The sequence below is a fragment of the Chlamydomonas reinhardtii genome, chromosome 3 (genome assembly GCF_000002595.2).
Source record: "Chlamydomonas reinhardtii strain CC-503 cw92 mt+ chromosome 3, whole genome shotgun sequence".
Classification (NCBI taxonomy): Eukaryota; Viridiplantae; Chlorophyta; class Chlorophyceae; order Chlamydomonadales; family Chlamydomonadaceae; genus Chlamydomonas; species Chlamydomonas reinhardtii.
In genome coordinates, this window is record NC_057006.1 from 6,998,389 (window position 1) to 7,012,751 (window position 14,363).

General features: G+C 66.3%; 2 protein-coding genes across 2 annotated transcripts; one reads left to right on the forward strand and one right to left on the reverse strand.

Moving 5' to 3' along the window:
* Positions 1 to 454: 454 nt before the first annotated feature.
* Positions 455 to 7,336, reverse strand: CHLRE_03g208550v5 (uncharacterized protein). The gene is made up of 4 exons (XM_043061555.1): positions 5,384 to 7,336; positions 5,246 to 5,293; positions 2,683 to 4,888; positions 455 to 2,557 (listed from the first exon to the last, which is right to left on the reverse strand). The coding sequence occupies exons 1-4, from the start codon at positions 6,879 to 6,881 to the stop codon at positions 1,450 to 1,452; spliced, it is 4,860 nt and encodes a 1,619-aa protein (XP_042926429.1). The 5' UTR covers positions 6,882 to 7,336; the 3' UTR covers positions 455 to 1,449.
* A 741-nt stretch (positions 7,337 to 8,077) lies between these two features.
* On the forward strand, positions 8,078 to 13,679 carry CHLRE_03g208551v5 (uncharacterized protein). The gene is made up of 3 exons (XM_043061556.1): positions 8,078 to 10,199; positions 11,841 to 11,940; positions 12,355 to 13,679. Exons 1-3 carry the CDS (start codon positions 8,137 to 8,139, stop codon positions 13,561 to 13,563), a joined length of 3,372 nt encoding a protein of 1,123 aa, XP_042926430.1. The 5' UTR covers positions 8,078 to 8,136; the 3' UTR covers positions 13,564 to 13,679.
* The last annotated feature ends 684 nt before the right edge of the window (positions 13,680 to 14,363 follow it).

The following is a 14,363-nucleotide window of genomic DNA, read 5'->3' on the forward strand; positions in this document are numbered from 1 at the left end:
GCAGCAGCACACAAGCGCGGACCCAGCAGCGCCCAGAAAACCTTGTACACCTCGTACGGGACCCCGTCCGACCCAGGCGCTTTACCATTGGCGGAGCCAGCCAGCGCTGCCATCAGCTCGGCATCACTCGGCCGGGTGCCAGCACCGCGCAGCATCAGGCTGCGGCCATGGCCAACTTGGCGGTGCGGGAGGAGTGGGCAGCTGCCGCAGCGGCCAGCCACAATGCCCGCGCTGCACTGATGGAGGAGCATGGGGAGCGGGGCACTCGCTGGTTCCATCGGCAGGCTTTACTTTACTTTACTTTACTTTACTTTACTTTACTCTCTTCTCTTGCTATTCTTGCATCCTCCTTTCCTTCTGCACAGCTTTGAAACAGTCGACGTCATTTCTCTCGCGCTGTTTGACTTGCTTCCTTTTGAGCTGATGGGCTGCGGAGAGTCGGAGCCCATGTAACACACCCACACAATTACACCGCATCGTCTTGCACTCGGTACTGTCTCTCTCAGCAATGTTACCGCCTTCGGCGTCCGTTCGCAAACCTACTCATGCTATGTCCAGGGAGTAGCAAAACAGATATGGGGGATTGCGGGCCGTACCCGTGCGGGTGAGGATTCGGGATCCATCTCCCCACGCCCGGCCCGGCGGCGCCCACCAAACGCCGCCCTTCTAAACCAGGTCTGCCCCGCCGCGCCTACCTTGCGCCGGGCAGAAACTACCCCCCCGGACACGTCCTCTGGCAAACCAGACAAGTCAAACCATAATAGCGTCGCCACCAGTGCCCCCACTGTCGGCCTTCAACATAACACTGTGGTCAGGAAAACGAGGGGTGGGTGGGCGGGAAACACAAAACTAGCGTGCCGTGCACTAACGAGCCTCTCACTGCCTACTGACACGATTCTACACCAAACAGGACTTAACAAATAGCCTACCGAGGCTACATGCTTACTACCTTCAGCCCTTGCCTAGCGATGGGGTTCGACACGCCTTGACCCCAGGCCTTCGTCCGCACTTGTCCCCTTCCCCCGCCTCTCACAACCGTGGGCGTCCCTCCTTCCTTAGTCCCGCTTCAAAACTTATTTTACGCTACGTGCGGGCAAAGCCTTTCTCCGCCTAAAACAGCCCTTTGAGCTGATGGGCTGCGGAGAGTCGGAGCCCATGTAACACACCCACACAATTACACCGCATCGTCTTGCACTCGGTACTGTCTCTCTCAGCAATGTTACCGCCTTCGGCGTCCGTTCGCAAACCTACTCATGCTATGTCCAGGGAGTAGCAAAACAGATATGGGGGATTGCGGGCCGTACCCGTGCGGGTGAGGATTCGGGATCCATCTCCCCACGCCCGGCCCGGCGGCGCCCACCAAACGCCGCCCTTCTAAACCAGGTCTGCCCCGCCGCGCCTACCTTGCGCCGGGCAGAAACTACCCCCCACACCGGTTCCCCACTCTGCTCACATTCTCGCCACTAGCCGCCGCTGCTCCACGGTTGACTTGCGGATGTACACGCGCACGGCGTCCGATTTCCACCGGCCGTGCTCCTTAATGTCCTCGATTGAAACCCCCGCGTTGGCAGCTGCCGTCGCCCCGCCCCTGCGCAAGCTGTGAGCTGAGAAGCTCGCCGCGTCCGGCTTACCCGCGGCCCCTTCCCACATCGCCTGTAGCAGGCTCCTTAGCCGCCGCGTGAACCACTCTTTCCCAAGCCCCCCCGTGCGCCGCCCCACCACCGCGAAGAGCGGATCGCCGTCGCCAGCCCCCGCCGCACGCCGCCACTGTATGTATCTGCCCACAATCCTCCCGATAGGGATGCGGCTGGCTGTCATCGCTGCTAGGTGTACTGCTGCGCCCGCACCCTGTTGGTCCGTCTTGCTGCGCTGGATCTCCAGCACCACCGGCCCTTCCGGCTTCTGCTGTCCCACGTCTCCCAGCTGAAGTGCCGCCAGTTCGCCTCGGCGCAGCATCCCGAAGAAGCCCAGCGCCAGCCAGCAGGCGTCACGGCTGCACGCCTCGGCCTGCTGGCCGTTCTGTGCCGCCACCACGGCCAGCCACCCGACCAGCTGGCGCAGCACGGAGAGCGGCAGCGGTGGCTTCTGCTGGGCCCCCCCGCTGCCGCGCTTCAAGATGCGCAGCGCACGCCGGACGAGCGGGTGCCGGCTGATCAGGTCGTCGCCGTGGACGCCCTTCGAGCGCTGCCAGTCTGCCAGCGCGCTGATGTTGCCCTCCATCGTCTTGTGCGCTAAGCCCTTCCGCCGAATACAGTGCGTCAGAAAGAGGCAGACCGCGTGTGGGTTCAAGTCGCCCTTCCGGCCCGGTGGTAGCGCCTCCCGCTCGCGCAGGTTGAGCTCCGTGCTGCAGAAGGCCACGTACCGCCGCAGCCCCGTGGCGTACACGCCGGCTGAGCTGTCCGCCACATCCCCCCCGGCCAGCGCGACCCAATCTGCCGCTAACGCCTTGGCCGTTGCGCCGCCGCCCACGCCTGCCGCCGCCAGCACGCAGTTCGTGCAGCGGAACCAGCCGCCCGGGTAGGCCGTCTTCTTGGCGCCCAGGCATTGGTGATGCGCCCTTGAGCCACAGCCTTCGCAGCGCAGGTCCGCCCGGCCGCAGCGGCGCGCGCATGTAGCACACGGGCCCTCCGCGGCCGCCGGTCCTGCGGAGAGGGGCTTGCGGGCCACGGTCAGTGTACTCGCAATACAAGGAAGTCGTACGGCGCCGGCTCCGCCTCTTCTCCCCACGGCCACAGGCACACCCTCCGCCCGGCGGATAGTCTGCCCTTAGTCTTAAACACGGTGCCCGCCCCGCTCGGCCCCCGCACCCAGCGCCGGTACCAGTGGTAGTCCGGCTGGTCCGGGACCACCACTGTCGCCCTGGTGGCGCTGCTGATGCGTGCTGCTGCTGCTATTGTCGCCAGCACCTCGCCCACCAGCGCCACCGGTGGAAACGCCCACAGCACCTTGCCCGCCAGCTGCTGCTCCTGGCCCAACACCGAGCGCTCCGGGCTGAAGAATTCGTTGCACCCTGGCTGTGCGTTCAAGCCCAGAACGTCCGCGCAGCAGTCGACGGTGGGCCGGTACCTGCCCACCACCAGGCCCTGGAAGATGGCCGGCTTGAGGCGCAGATTCTGGTCCCGTGCCTGTGCCAGCTGTCGGCTGAGTCGGTCTGCTCGCACGTTCTCTACGCCTGCGATATGTTCTGCCCGCACCTCGAAGCCCTCCCGTATCGCCAGTTCTGCCAGCTGTCTGCAGAGGCTGCGCCCCTCCCTGACGCGCGTGGAGCCGTGGTTAACGGCCGCCACTGCCTGCGTGTTGTCGCAGCGGACTAGCACCTTGCGGCCCTTCAGCCGCGGCGCCCACGCTTGCAACGCTCGCACCACCGCCGTCAGCTCTAACCACGCGATGTGCGACTGCCGCTGCTGCTGCGAGAACACTCCCTGCAGCTCCGCCTCCTCCCACGCGGCGCCGAAGCCCGCCCCGCTGGCGTCGGTGAACACCACGGCGCCGCTCTGAGCGTCAGCGAACTCCCCCCGCACCAGTTCCAGTCCCGCGACCGTGCATTGTCGGGCGCCGTCCCAAAGCGAGGAGTCCGCCCGCAGCACCTCCCACCACCACTGCAGGTCCTCGAGCGCCGCCGGGCCCAGCCGCACTGTGGGTGGGGCCGGCTGCTGCGTCGAGAACAGCGTGTCGTAGACACTTTGCAGGAAAGTGTATCCCCATCGACATGCGCGGGCAACGAACGTGAGCCGGCCGGCAGTGGTCTCCAGATCGTGCCGCTGTACCGCGCCGGCCGCCGCTGCGTCGAGCAGCGATCGCAGCCCCGCTGCGTACCGCTGCCGCTTGTCAGGTGTAATGCGCATCTCCAAACGCACCGTGTCAAACAGCATGCCCAGGAATTCTAGCTGCTGACACGCCACGTCCCGCCCCTGGTCCTTGGCCGCCTTCCACGTGAGGCCCAGCTCCGCTCCCACCACGTCCATCACCTCGAACGCGCCCACCACGTCGACGTGCCGTTGCCCGACAATCATGAAGTCGTCGCAGTACGTGAAGATGCGGACCTGCAGCCCGCGCCGGTCGCACTCGGTTTGGAAAATGGTGGTGGCTGCCGCCGTCAGTTCGCAGAAGATGGCGGGGCTCTGGCTGGCGCCGAACGGCAAGGCAATGTAGCGCTGTAGTGCATTGCTGACGGGGTGGCGAAATGCCATGAAGCGCCGAGCTGCTGGTGCCAACACACAATGATGAAACCCGGACGCCAGGTCCCGCTTGCCCAGGTATCCGTTGCGCGGCAGCTGCTCCAGCAGCGTTGCGAGGTCCGGCAGTCGGCACGGCAGCTGCTGCATGCATGCGTTGACGCCGGACGCGCTGGGGTCGATGATGGGCCGGATGTCGTCGCCTTTCGGCACGACGTGTAGGGGGTTGACTACCGCTGCGAAGCTCTCCACTGCGCCATGCACCGCCGGGCTATACTGCTCTGTAATTCCCTCCCGCAACATGGCATCGAAGTGCGCGCCCAGCTGCTGCCGGTGTTGCCGTGCGGATGCGTGGTTGCGGACGGTGCGCGCCGCCGGCTCCGTGTGAAACTGCCACACGATCTCATTCCTGATGGCCGGCGAGTCGAACCCGTATGCCTGCCAGGCTGCGGTGCGTAACTTGACGCCATCTGGCCCAAACCAGGTCGTGCCAGCTGCTGCAGTTGCCACCGCAGCAGCTGCTGATTGCTCCGCCGCCTCCGCCGCCGCGACTGCAGTGTCTGCCGCCACCCGCTGTTCCTCCGCCAGTAGTGCTGCTGCGCGCTGCATCACACCCGCAGCTGCGTCGGCGGCTGCCGACAGCAGCCAGTCCTCCGTCAAGGCTGTCTGCAGCAATCCTTCCACAGCCCCGCCGTCTATCGCGGCCTCTGCGCCTGTGGAGGAAAGGAGGGGAGAAAACACACCGAAAGGGCGCCGCGCCCTGTCTACGTACAGCCCAGCAGTTCGTCACCCGGATGCTCTGCCGGGGGTGTTTCGTCACCCGGGCACCTGCCGGGGGCGTTTCGTCACCCGGGCACCTGCCGGGGGCGTTTCGTCACCCGGGCACCTGCCGGGGGCGTTTCGTCACCCGGGCGCCTGCCGGGGGCCTGTCACCCAGTGCCGTGGGCCCAGCAACGAAGGAAACGCCGACGCTCCTATACACCCCACCGTGCCCGCGCGCCCCACCCGCGCCCCGCCAAGCAGATTCGGTGCCACACGACTATAGTACCCACTGCAGTCAGGTCGCTCACCTCTGTCAGTCGCTGCTTGGCCCTGTGAGCTTGTCGCCGCCACCGTGTCTGGTGTGGGCCGCGCCGCCGGCCGAGCCCGGCGGCGTCCGGCGACAAGCTCCGCAGCTTCCTACGCGCGGCCCCGGGGCCGGGCCCCGCCGCCGGAGTACAGCTCATTGAGCTGCTTGATCTTCGCCGTCCGCTCCGCCTCCGGCATCCGCTGTAGGTCCGGGCAGTTGCGCCAGACGTGGCCCATCTTATCGCAACACGCGCAGGTGCGTGTCTCGATGAGCGGCTGCTGCTTGAACGCCGGCGCCGGCTCCATCCGCTGCCGCTTGGGAGGAGGCGGCAGCGCCTCCTCCTCGCTGTCGTCGCTTGGCGCTGCCCACGCCCCGCTGCCGCTGCCGCTGCCCTTCCGGTCCCGCGCGCGCTCGGCCTGCGCCTGGCGCTGCAGCTGCTTTGCTGCCGCCTTCAGGAACGCCTTCTCCGCCGCCGAGCCCTTTTGCATGGTGCTCATGAACACGTCGTGGCCCTTCGCCGCCTTCCGCATCCACGGCACCAGCTGCTGGAAGTCCTGCAGCTGCGTGAGCTTGACTGACACCACCGCCACGTGCTCCTGCAGCAGACCGCGGGATGATGCGTCCTGTGCCTGGGCCACCAGCTGCAGGCCCAGTTGTTGCTGCTGCCTGAGATCATCGATCTGGTCCTGCAGGTGGTCATCAAACGCGCTGGGCTTCTTTGTGGGCGCGCGCGCCCCTGTGGCCGTCGCAATCTGCTGCAGGAAAGGGATGTCCTGCAGCAGCTGTGCGGTCGCCTTCTCCTGCGCCAAGCCACTCATAAGCGCGGCCACGGAGTCCACCTGCGGCAGCGCAGCAAGCTGCGGCGGCGGCTGCGTGGGAGCGCCGGCCGCCAGCAGCTGCTGTAGGCGGTCCTTGTTGGACCGCCGGCCCGCTGCCCGCCGCAGGGCCTCCGTCTCAGCATCCTCCTCCCAAAGCTCCCCCAGCAGCTCGGAGTCCGAGTCATCGGGAGAAAGGAAGGGAGAACGCGTGAGCTTGTTCGTCGCCCGTGCCGCGCCCTTCTGTCCGCTCGCCAGCACTGCCCTGCCCCCCAGCTGTTGCTGCCGCTGACCAGTCTGCTTCTGCTTCTGCGGCTGCTTGTTCTGAACCGTCCCACCCGCGATCACCCCTGGCCCTAGCGGTGCATCCACATTCTCCAACTCCTCACCGTCATCGTCATCACCGTCATCGTCCGCGGCCTCGTCCTCGCTCGCTCCCTCTGCCAGTTCTGGCAGTTCCTGCTGCGCTTGCGCCTGCAGCTCCGCCAGTCGCGCCAACAGCAGTTTGCGCCGAGCAACGCGCGCCTGCAGTTGCTTGAATGTGGCGCCCTGCCGAATCGCCACAATCGCCTGATCACGCTGCTGCTCCAGAGCCAGCTTATCGGCTGCGTACTTGGCCTCTGCCGGGCCCGTCTGCCCCGCCCTCGTGGCCCGGGGCTTGGCGAGCTTAGCGATCTGCTCGTCGCAAGCCTGCATAGCTGCGCTGATCTTCTTGTCCTCTGCCTCCATAAACTTCTGATCCGCCTTACTGAGAGGTTTGGCGGCGTCTAGCTTTAACGACCGCTGCACACCCTGCACTGTCGAGGGCCCTTGTCGGCCCATTTTCCGAAACACAAAACTAGCGTGCCGTGCACTAACGAGCCTCTCACTGCCTACTGACACGATTCTACACCAAACAGGACTTAACAAATAGCCTACCGAGGCTACATGCTTACTACCTTCAGCCCTTGCCTAGCGATGGGGTTCGACACGCCTTGACCCCAGGCCTTCGTCCGCACTTGTCCCCTTCCCCCGCCTCTCACAACCGTGGGCGTCCCTCCTTCCTTAGTCCCGCTTCAAAACTTATTTTACGCTACGTGCGGGCAAAGCCTTTCTCCGCCTAAAACAGCCCTTTGTATTAGGCTTCTTAAGGCCTACGAACCACTGTGAAGCAGTTTGCATTTGTGGGCGTGCTCGTTTTTTGTCAGTCCACTTTGCAGCTGTAGCGCGACACTCCCTCTCCAGCGCCCTTCAGCCTATGCCGGCTTGTGCTTTGGAATTCGACACCGCTATGGAATAGGATTCTGGCGGTTCAGGAGCGTCGCCGTGGAGTTGGCGACATTTCGCTTGTCGGCATTTTAACATCTCGGGGAGCACCACACTTCACCAGCTTGGAGCAGGCGGCGTATCAACCTTTGTGGTTGGTCATTTGCATCCGTGCGTGCAGCAGGGTGCTTTGGGTGTGGCGGTCGGGGGAGCCCTGCAGCTCTGTTTTTTTGGGGTGTGGCTCGTCTTCGTGCCCTTGTTGCCTGGCGCCCGGCTGCCTGGCGCCCGCCCTGCTGTGATGCCCTGTGAGTGCTGATCTTGGGTAGCTATGCAGTTGCTGGGTGATCCTGGTCGGTTCCGCCTGGTGTCTCAGCGCAGCCAAGACACCAGGGGCCAACACCAGCCATGCAGCACAAACACACATGGCGCGGCCACAGCAGCACATGCCGTGCCGTGTGGGGGGCCTGCGTTTGGGCATCGCCGCCCACTGCCAGACTTGGCAGCGGACCGCACCCCTGCAGGTGGGGGCAATGCTGCCAGCCCGTTCTTCAGCCCCGGGCTGCAGCTCCACCTTGCCCTGTCCACGCATAGCCTGGCGCACGGCGTGCAGGACCTGACGACGCAGCCTCAGGGCCCCAGCCTGCCTACCTACCCAGTCCTTCTGGTGGGTGCCGCCACGGGGCTCCCAGAGGGCGAGCAGCTGTCCTCAGCCGGCGTCCGGGAAGTGACCAGCGCTGCCTTGTCAGTGCTGGACACCATGTGCAGGCAGGGCATGATCCAGGCTGCCTTGGCAGTAGGGTGGTAGTGCGTCTACCACCGCAACCTTGTAAGGATGACTTTTAAAAAAAAGGGCAACCAGCCACAGCTCTTGCAGGGCCACTCCCTGCACAGCACAGGCCGCCCCTCCCGCACGTTTGCGGGGCTGGCCTTCAGCCGGCGCGCGACCAGCGCCAGCAAAGCAGCCTTCACAGCGGAGCTCATGCGCAAGTCGCCGCTGGCGGTACCGTTCCAGCGTGGTCAGGCTGTCCTCACGGTTCACGTGCCAGTGGACACCCGGCCCATCATTCCGGGCACCTACACCGTCACGGTCAAGATGGTAGGGGGCCCTGTGTGGGGGGCTTTCCGCGGTCGCACCGATTTGGTGCTGCAGGCGGGCGGCTATCCCACCACCTCGGACCCTTCTAACCTGGCGTGTGCTTATGTGGTCTCGGAGCAGTGCGCCAGATCGGTGGGCCCCAAGGGGGAGCCCCAGGCCCCCGCAGGCCAGGGCATCACCAACCAGTGGCGCTTCCCCACGTACCTGCTGTTTCACCCCTCGCTGCGTTTGGAGCTCGAGCAGCACTTGGAGGCGCACGTTGCCGCAAATCCCTTGGCCAGTACAGGTGACGGCGCTTGCACGCAATGGGAGGCGGACAAGTTCTTCTTGCGGGAGGCCGCCACCAGCATCCACCGTCGGCATGCACGCCAGACCCGGGATGGGCTGCATGGCGTGGTGCTGGCCGCAGACGCGGCCGCTGCCCTGGCCGACCGGCCGGGTGCCAGCGCCGCACAGCGTCAGGCTGCGGCCATGGCAAACTTGGCGGTGCGGGAGGAGCGGGCAGCTGCCGCAGCGGCCAGCCACAATGCCCGCGCTGCACTGATGGAGGAGCATGGGGAGCGGGGCACTCGCTGGTTCCATCGGCAGGCTGACGAGCCAGCAGCCGGCGTGCAGGAGCCCATCACGCACTTGAAGGTGCCGGGGCAACCGGCGCCTGTGGCGCTCACGGGGCCGGGCACGCGCAACACTGTCTCCGCTGCCGCCGCAGCCATGTACAGCAGCACCAGCCCCACCGGCCTGTTCCGCGTGCAGCCGGTCTGTACGGCGTCGCAGCAACAGCTTCTGGCGGCCATTGACCGCAAGGTTCCGGCGGATCTGCACGCCGCCGCAGAGGGGTCCGGTGACGGCGCCCTCAGTGATGCCGAGCTGATGGCAGCGCTGGCTGGCTCCGCCAATGGTAAAGCGCCTGGGTCGGACGGGGTCCCGTACGAGGTGTACAAGGTTTTCTGGGCGCTGCTGGGTCCGCGCTTGTGTGCTGCTGCTGCCGCTGCCTTTGCTGCCGCTGCAGACGCCCACGATGGCGGCGAAATGGCGGCGGCGCTGCCCGCCTCCTGGCGGGAGGGCATCATCACGCTCATCTACAAGGGCAAAAGCCTGGACCGCGCCGAGCTGGCGTCCTACCGGCCCATCACGCTGCTCAACTGCGACTTCAAGATGGTGTCCAAGGCCGTCAGCGCCCGCCTGCAGCCCGCCCTGGATGCAGTTGTGGATGGGCTGCAGACCGCGTTTATCACCGGCCGCTGGATTGGAGACAACGCGCTGTACCTCCAAGGCCTGATCGAATGGATGCGCCTGGACGTGGGCGCGGACGGCACGCCACGGCAGGGTGGTGCGCTGTACTTCTTGGACATCGAAAAGGCGTATGACCGGGTGCACCGGCAGTGGCTGTATGCGTCCGCGGAGGGTCTGGGGTTTGGGCCGCGCATGCTGCGCTGGATCCGCCTGATCACTGCCAACGGCTCTGCCCGCGTGTGTGTGAACGGGATGCTCTCTGACGCCTTCCCAGTGCTGAACGGCTTGCCGCAGGGCAGCACCGCCTCACCACCCCTGTGGGTCATCCAGATGCAGCCACTGACGTCCTTTCTGCGGCGGCAGGTGGAGCAAGGGGCACTGCGCACGCCCCTGTTACCCAGCGGCGAGCAGGCGCCACCTGCTGCCCACCACGCTGACGACACGACCCTCACGGCGCGCGACCCGGCAGTGGACGGGCCGGTCCTGATGGCGGCAGTACAGCTGTTCTGCCGCGCGTCCAACGCCCGTGTCCATCCGGACAAGAGCAAGGCCATGGGCCTTGGCAGGTTTGCGCACCTGACGGGCCCTTGCCCACACACGGGGGTGCCGTTTACCACTGGCGCCGTGACGCACCTGGGTGTGCCCCTGTCGTGGGACTCTGATGCGGCTGCAGCTGACTTGTACACCCGGCGGGCTCGCGGCATGGCGTTTGTGGCGCGTCTGTGGGCTGCCCTTTTTTTTTTTGAGGAATCATCCTTACAAGGTTGAACAGGGGCAGACGCGCTGCCCCCCTGCTGCCTGAAAGCAGCCTGGTCCCCGAGACCAGAACCCTGACAGGGCAAGAAGAGAAGAAAAGAGAAGAAAACAGAAAGCAAACACCTCGAAAACCGCCACCAAACACCCCCATCCATCCTACCCCACCCCACCCCTACCCGGCAGACAGAGCAGGAGGCTGGCCCCCCCGCCCCCCGGGAGGGGTAGCAAAAAAACACCGCCAGACCTAACCCAAGCACCAACCTACACCACAGCCTAACCGCAAGAACCACCACCACCGCGCGCCAGAAAACGAAACACCAGCGCTACGCACTCGCCCCGCCCAAACCCACCCCACCCCCACAAGTCGGTTGCTTAAGCAACACCCCAGGAGAACCGGCAGAGGAGACACAAGCAGAAAACTAAACGGGCCAGATGCGGCGCTGACTAATATAAGCGGGCTCCAGCCCGCTGCAAGACGCGCTGTGCAGGAAGTCCCACAGCCGCCCAGGCGCTGCGACGCCAGCCAGAGCTAAAACACATGGGCGCCAGATAAGCGGATGTCGATAAACGCCATGCCAGCGCCTGGAAAGAACCGCCGCCCAAAAGGAAACCTAGGGGGCCTGCACAGGTGATGCAAGCGTCAGCCGCAAGTTCAACTTCGGTGACCCACCCTGAACCTCCTCCACTTCACAAAGCGCGCCACCCGCCGACCAGATGGCAACAAAGTGCTCCAGCTTAGCCGCCTTGAGCTGTGCGGTGAGAAGCTGTGTGGGCAGAGCCGACAGGGTTTCAGGGGTTAGCGTGGCGGCAGTGAAACGCAGCTGCATCACCCTGCGCAGCTCGCTGACCACCTCCCGAACCACATGCTCCGACGTCTGCTTAGCAGGCTCGCGGGACCAGTACGCACACCAGACGGCGTACAAGAAGGTGGCCCGCAAAGTGCTCCACAGCAGCGCGCCCGCCCCCCGCGGGCCTGAGGCCCACATACCCATGCGGTCCCCCAGCATGAAGCCCGCGTCCGTCACTGGCGGCGCCGCTGCTTGGGGCGCAACGCAGGCCCACAGCTGCTGCAGCCACGTCCTCGCCTGCGCATAAGCTGGACACTCCAGGAAGATGTGCGTCAGGCTGGCCCACGCCCGCGGGCCAGGTGGCCCGCAGGCGGGGTGAGGACAGTGCGCCCCCAACCCCCCGCACCCCGTGGTCACCCGTGGCCGAATGCCCTTGCCCGCCCTGTACAGCCCGCAGGGCAGGTAAGCATGTTGCAGCCGGTACACCAGCACCTTTGCCCCCCGACTGGCGTGGCTGTCCCACAGCCTCCGCCACGTACCCCGCAGAAGGGACGCATCCGGGGGCGGCATGCGAGGGTCGCCCTCCACCGCCGCCGCTGCTGCCGCCGCCGCCGTGGCAGGCCCCGTGCTAGGTCCCGCCCCTCCCGCCGCCTGCTCCTGCAGCCGCGCGGACCGCCGCGGCCCCTCACCTGACTGCTGGGACGGGGACGCATACGACTGCAGTTCTCTCGCCGGCGTGTTCTGCAGCCCCGCTGCCGCAGAGGTGCGGTGGAGCCAGGGGTCCAGAGCCACCGGGTTATTGTGGAAATGCTGCGCCGCCGTGGTGGTCAGCTGCGCCGCTGCACGCTGCCACGCCGCCTCCCGCTCCGCCAGCCGCGACTGTGCCGCCGGCTGGGTCCCCGAACCCCCCGCCTGCTGTGTTTGCGCCGGGCACGGCATGGCTGCGGGGCGGGCCGGAGCCGGAGGTGCGGTCGGGTTGGCCGCGGTCATGGCCCGCCGCACGTCCCGCACCGTGTAGTCCGCCAAGCTGACACCCGCAATCCGGCAGTGCTCCGGGTGCACCACCACCCCAGCCTCTGGCGCCAGGAAGTACGGCGCCCGAGGCCACGCCCCCGCCCGTTCCCCTGGTGATGCCCTGTCTCTGACTCTTGTTGGCCGTGTGCACATTGCAAAGCAGGTGCTGGCGGCAAAGCTGGCCTACCACTTCAGCTTCCTCAACCCGTCGCCTGCGCAGCTGAAGGAACTCACCGACCTGGTGGACCACTTTGCTGCGCGCTCCATGCACGCTGAGGACGCCAGCCTGGTGTCGCATGGGAACCCGCTCCTGCTGCCCAAGCGGGAAACGGCCTGTCTGCCGTACAAGGATGGGGGTGTCAACCACGTCGACCTGCCTGCGTTCCTGTCTGCCCTGCAAGCTAAGACTTTCGCCCTCCTTGCCCAGCCAGGCCGGCAACCCTGGAAGACGCTCACCCGGGCGCTGCTTACCCATGTGCGCCCGGACTCCGCCACCACGTGGGCGTGGGTGTACAGCGACGCGCCAGCGCCAGCGGGGCTGCCTGCCCGGCTGGCGGCCGCAGTCGGCCACGTGCGGAGCGCGGGTGTGGAACAGCATCCACCGCAGCCAGCCACTCAGCCGCCAGCGGCGCCGCCACAGTGGCGGGTTAGCCTGGACCAGCTGTGGGTGGCTAATGCTGCGGGGGCTGTGTCCTACGTCCACTACACGGGGCGGCTGTTGGAGCCTGGGCCTGGCGTGCTGCCCCCGGCGGTGGATGGGGCGTGGCAGCCTGCCTGTGTGCTGCAGCATCGCAAGCCGCGGCACCTGTGGACCTTTGAAGAGCGGGCGGCGTACGATGCAGCATCACCAGGGGACCGGGCGGGGGCGTGGCCTCGGGCGCCGTACTTCCTGGCGCCGGAGGCTGGGGTGGTGGTGCACCCGGAGCACTGCCGGATTGCGGGTGTCAGCTTGGCGGACTACACGGTGCGGGACGTGCGGCGGGCCATCACCGCGGCTAACCCGGCCGCACCTCCGGCTCCGGCCCGCCCCGCAGCCATGCCGTGCCCGGCGCCAGCACAGCAGGCGGGGGGTTCGAGGACCCAGCCGGCGGCACAGTCGCGGCTGGCGGAGCGGGAGGCGGAGTGGCAGCGTGCAGCGGCGCAGCTGACCACCACGGCGGCGCAGCACTTCAACAATAACCCGGTGGCTCTGGACACCTGGCTCCACCGCACCTCTGCGGCAGCCGGGCTGCAGAACACGCCAGCGAGAGAACTGCAGTCGTATGCGTCCCCGTTCGCTCAGCACTCGGCTGAGGGGCCGCGGCGTTCCGCGCGGCTGCAGGAGCAGGCGGCGGGCGGGGCGGGACCTAGCACGGGGCCTTTTTTTTTTTGAGGAATCATCCTTACAAGGTTGAACAGGGGCAGACGCGCTGCCCCCCTACTGCCGGAAAGCAGCCTGGTCCCCGAGACCAGAACCCTGACAGGGCAAGAAGAGAAGAAAAGAGAAGAAAACAGAAAGCAAACACCTCGAAAACCGCCACCAACCACCCCCAACCATCCAACCCCACCCCACCCCGACCCGGCAGACAGAGCAGGAGGCTGGCCCCCCCGCCCCCCGGGAGGGGTTGCACAAAAACACCGCCAGACCTAACCCAAGCACCAAACTACACCACAGCCTAACCGCAAGAACCACCACCACCGCGCGCCAGAAAAAGAAACACCAGCACTACGCACACGCCCCGCCCAAACCCACCCCACCCCCACAAGTCGGTTGCTTAAGCAACACCCCAGGAGAACCGGCAGAGGAGACACAAGCAGAAAACTAAACGGGCCAGATGTGGCGCTGACTAAGCGGGCTCCAGCCACGGCGGCGGCGGCAGCAGCGGCGGCGGTGGAGGGCGACCCTCGCATGCCGCCCCCGGATGCGTCCCTTCTGCGGGGTACGTGGCGGAGGCTGTGGGACAGTCACGCTAGTCGGGGGGCAAAGGTGCTGGTGTACCGGCTACAACATGCTTACCTGCCTTGCGGGCTGTACAGGGCGGGCAAGGGAATTCGTCCACGGGTGACCACGGGGTGCGGGGGGTTGGGGGCGCACTGTCCTCACCCCGCCTGCGGGCCACCTGGCCCGCGGGCGTGGGCCAGCCTGACGCACATCTTCCTGGAGTGTCCAGCTTATGCGCAGGCGAGGACGTG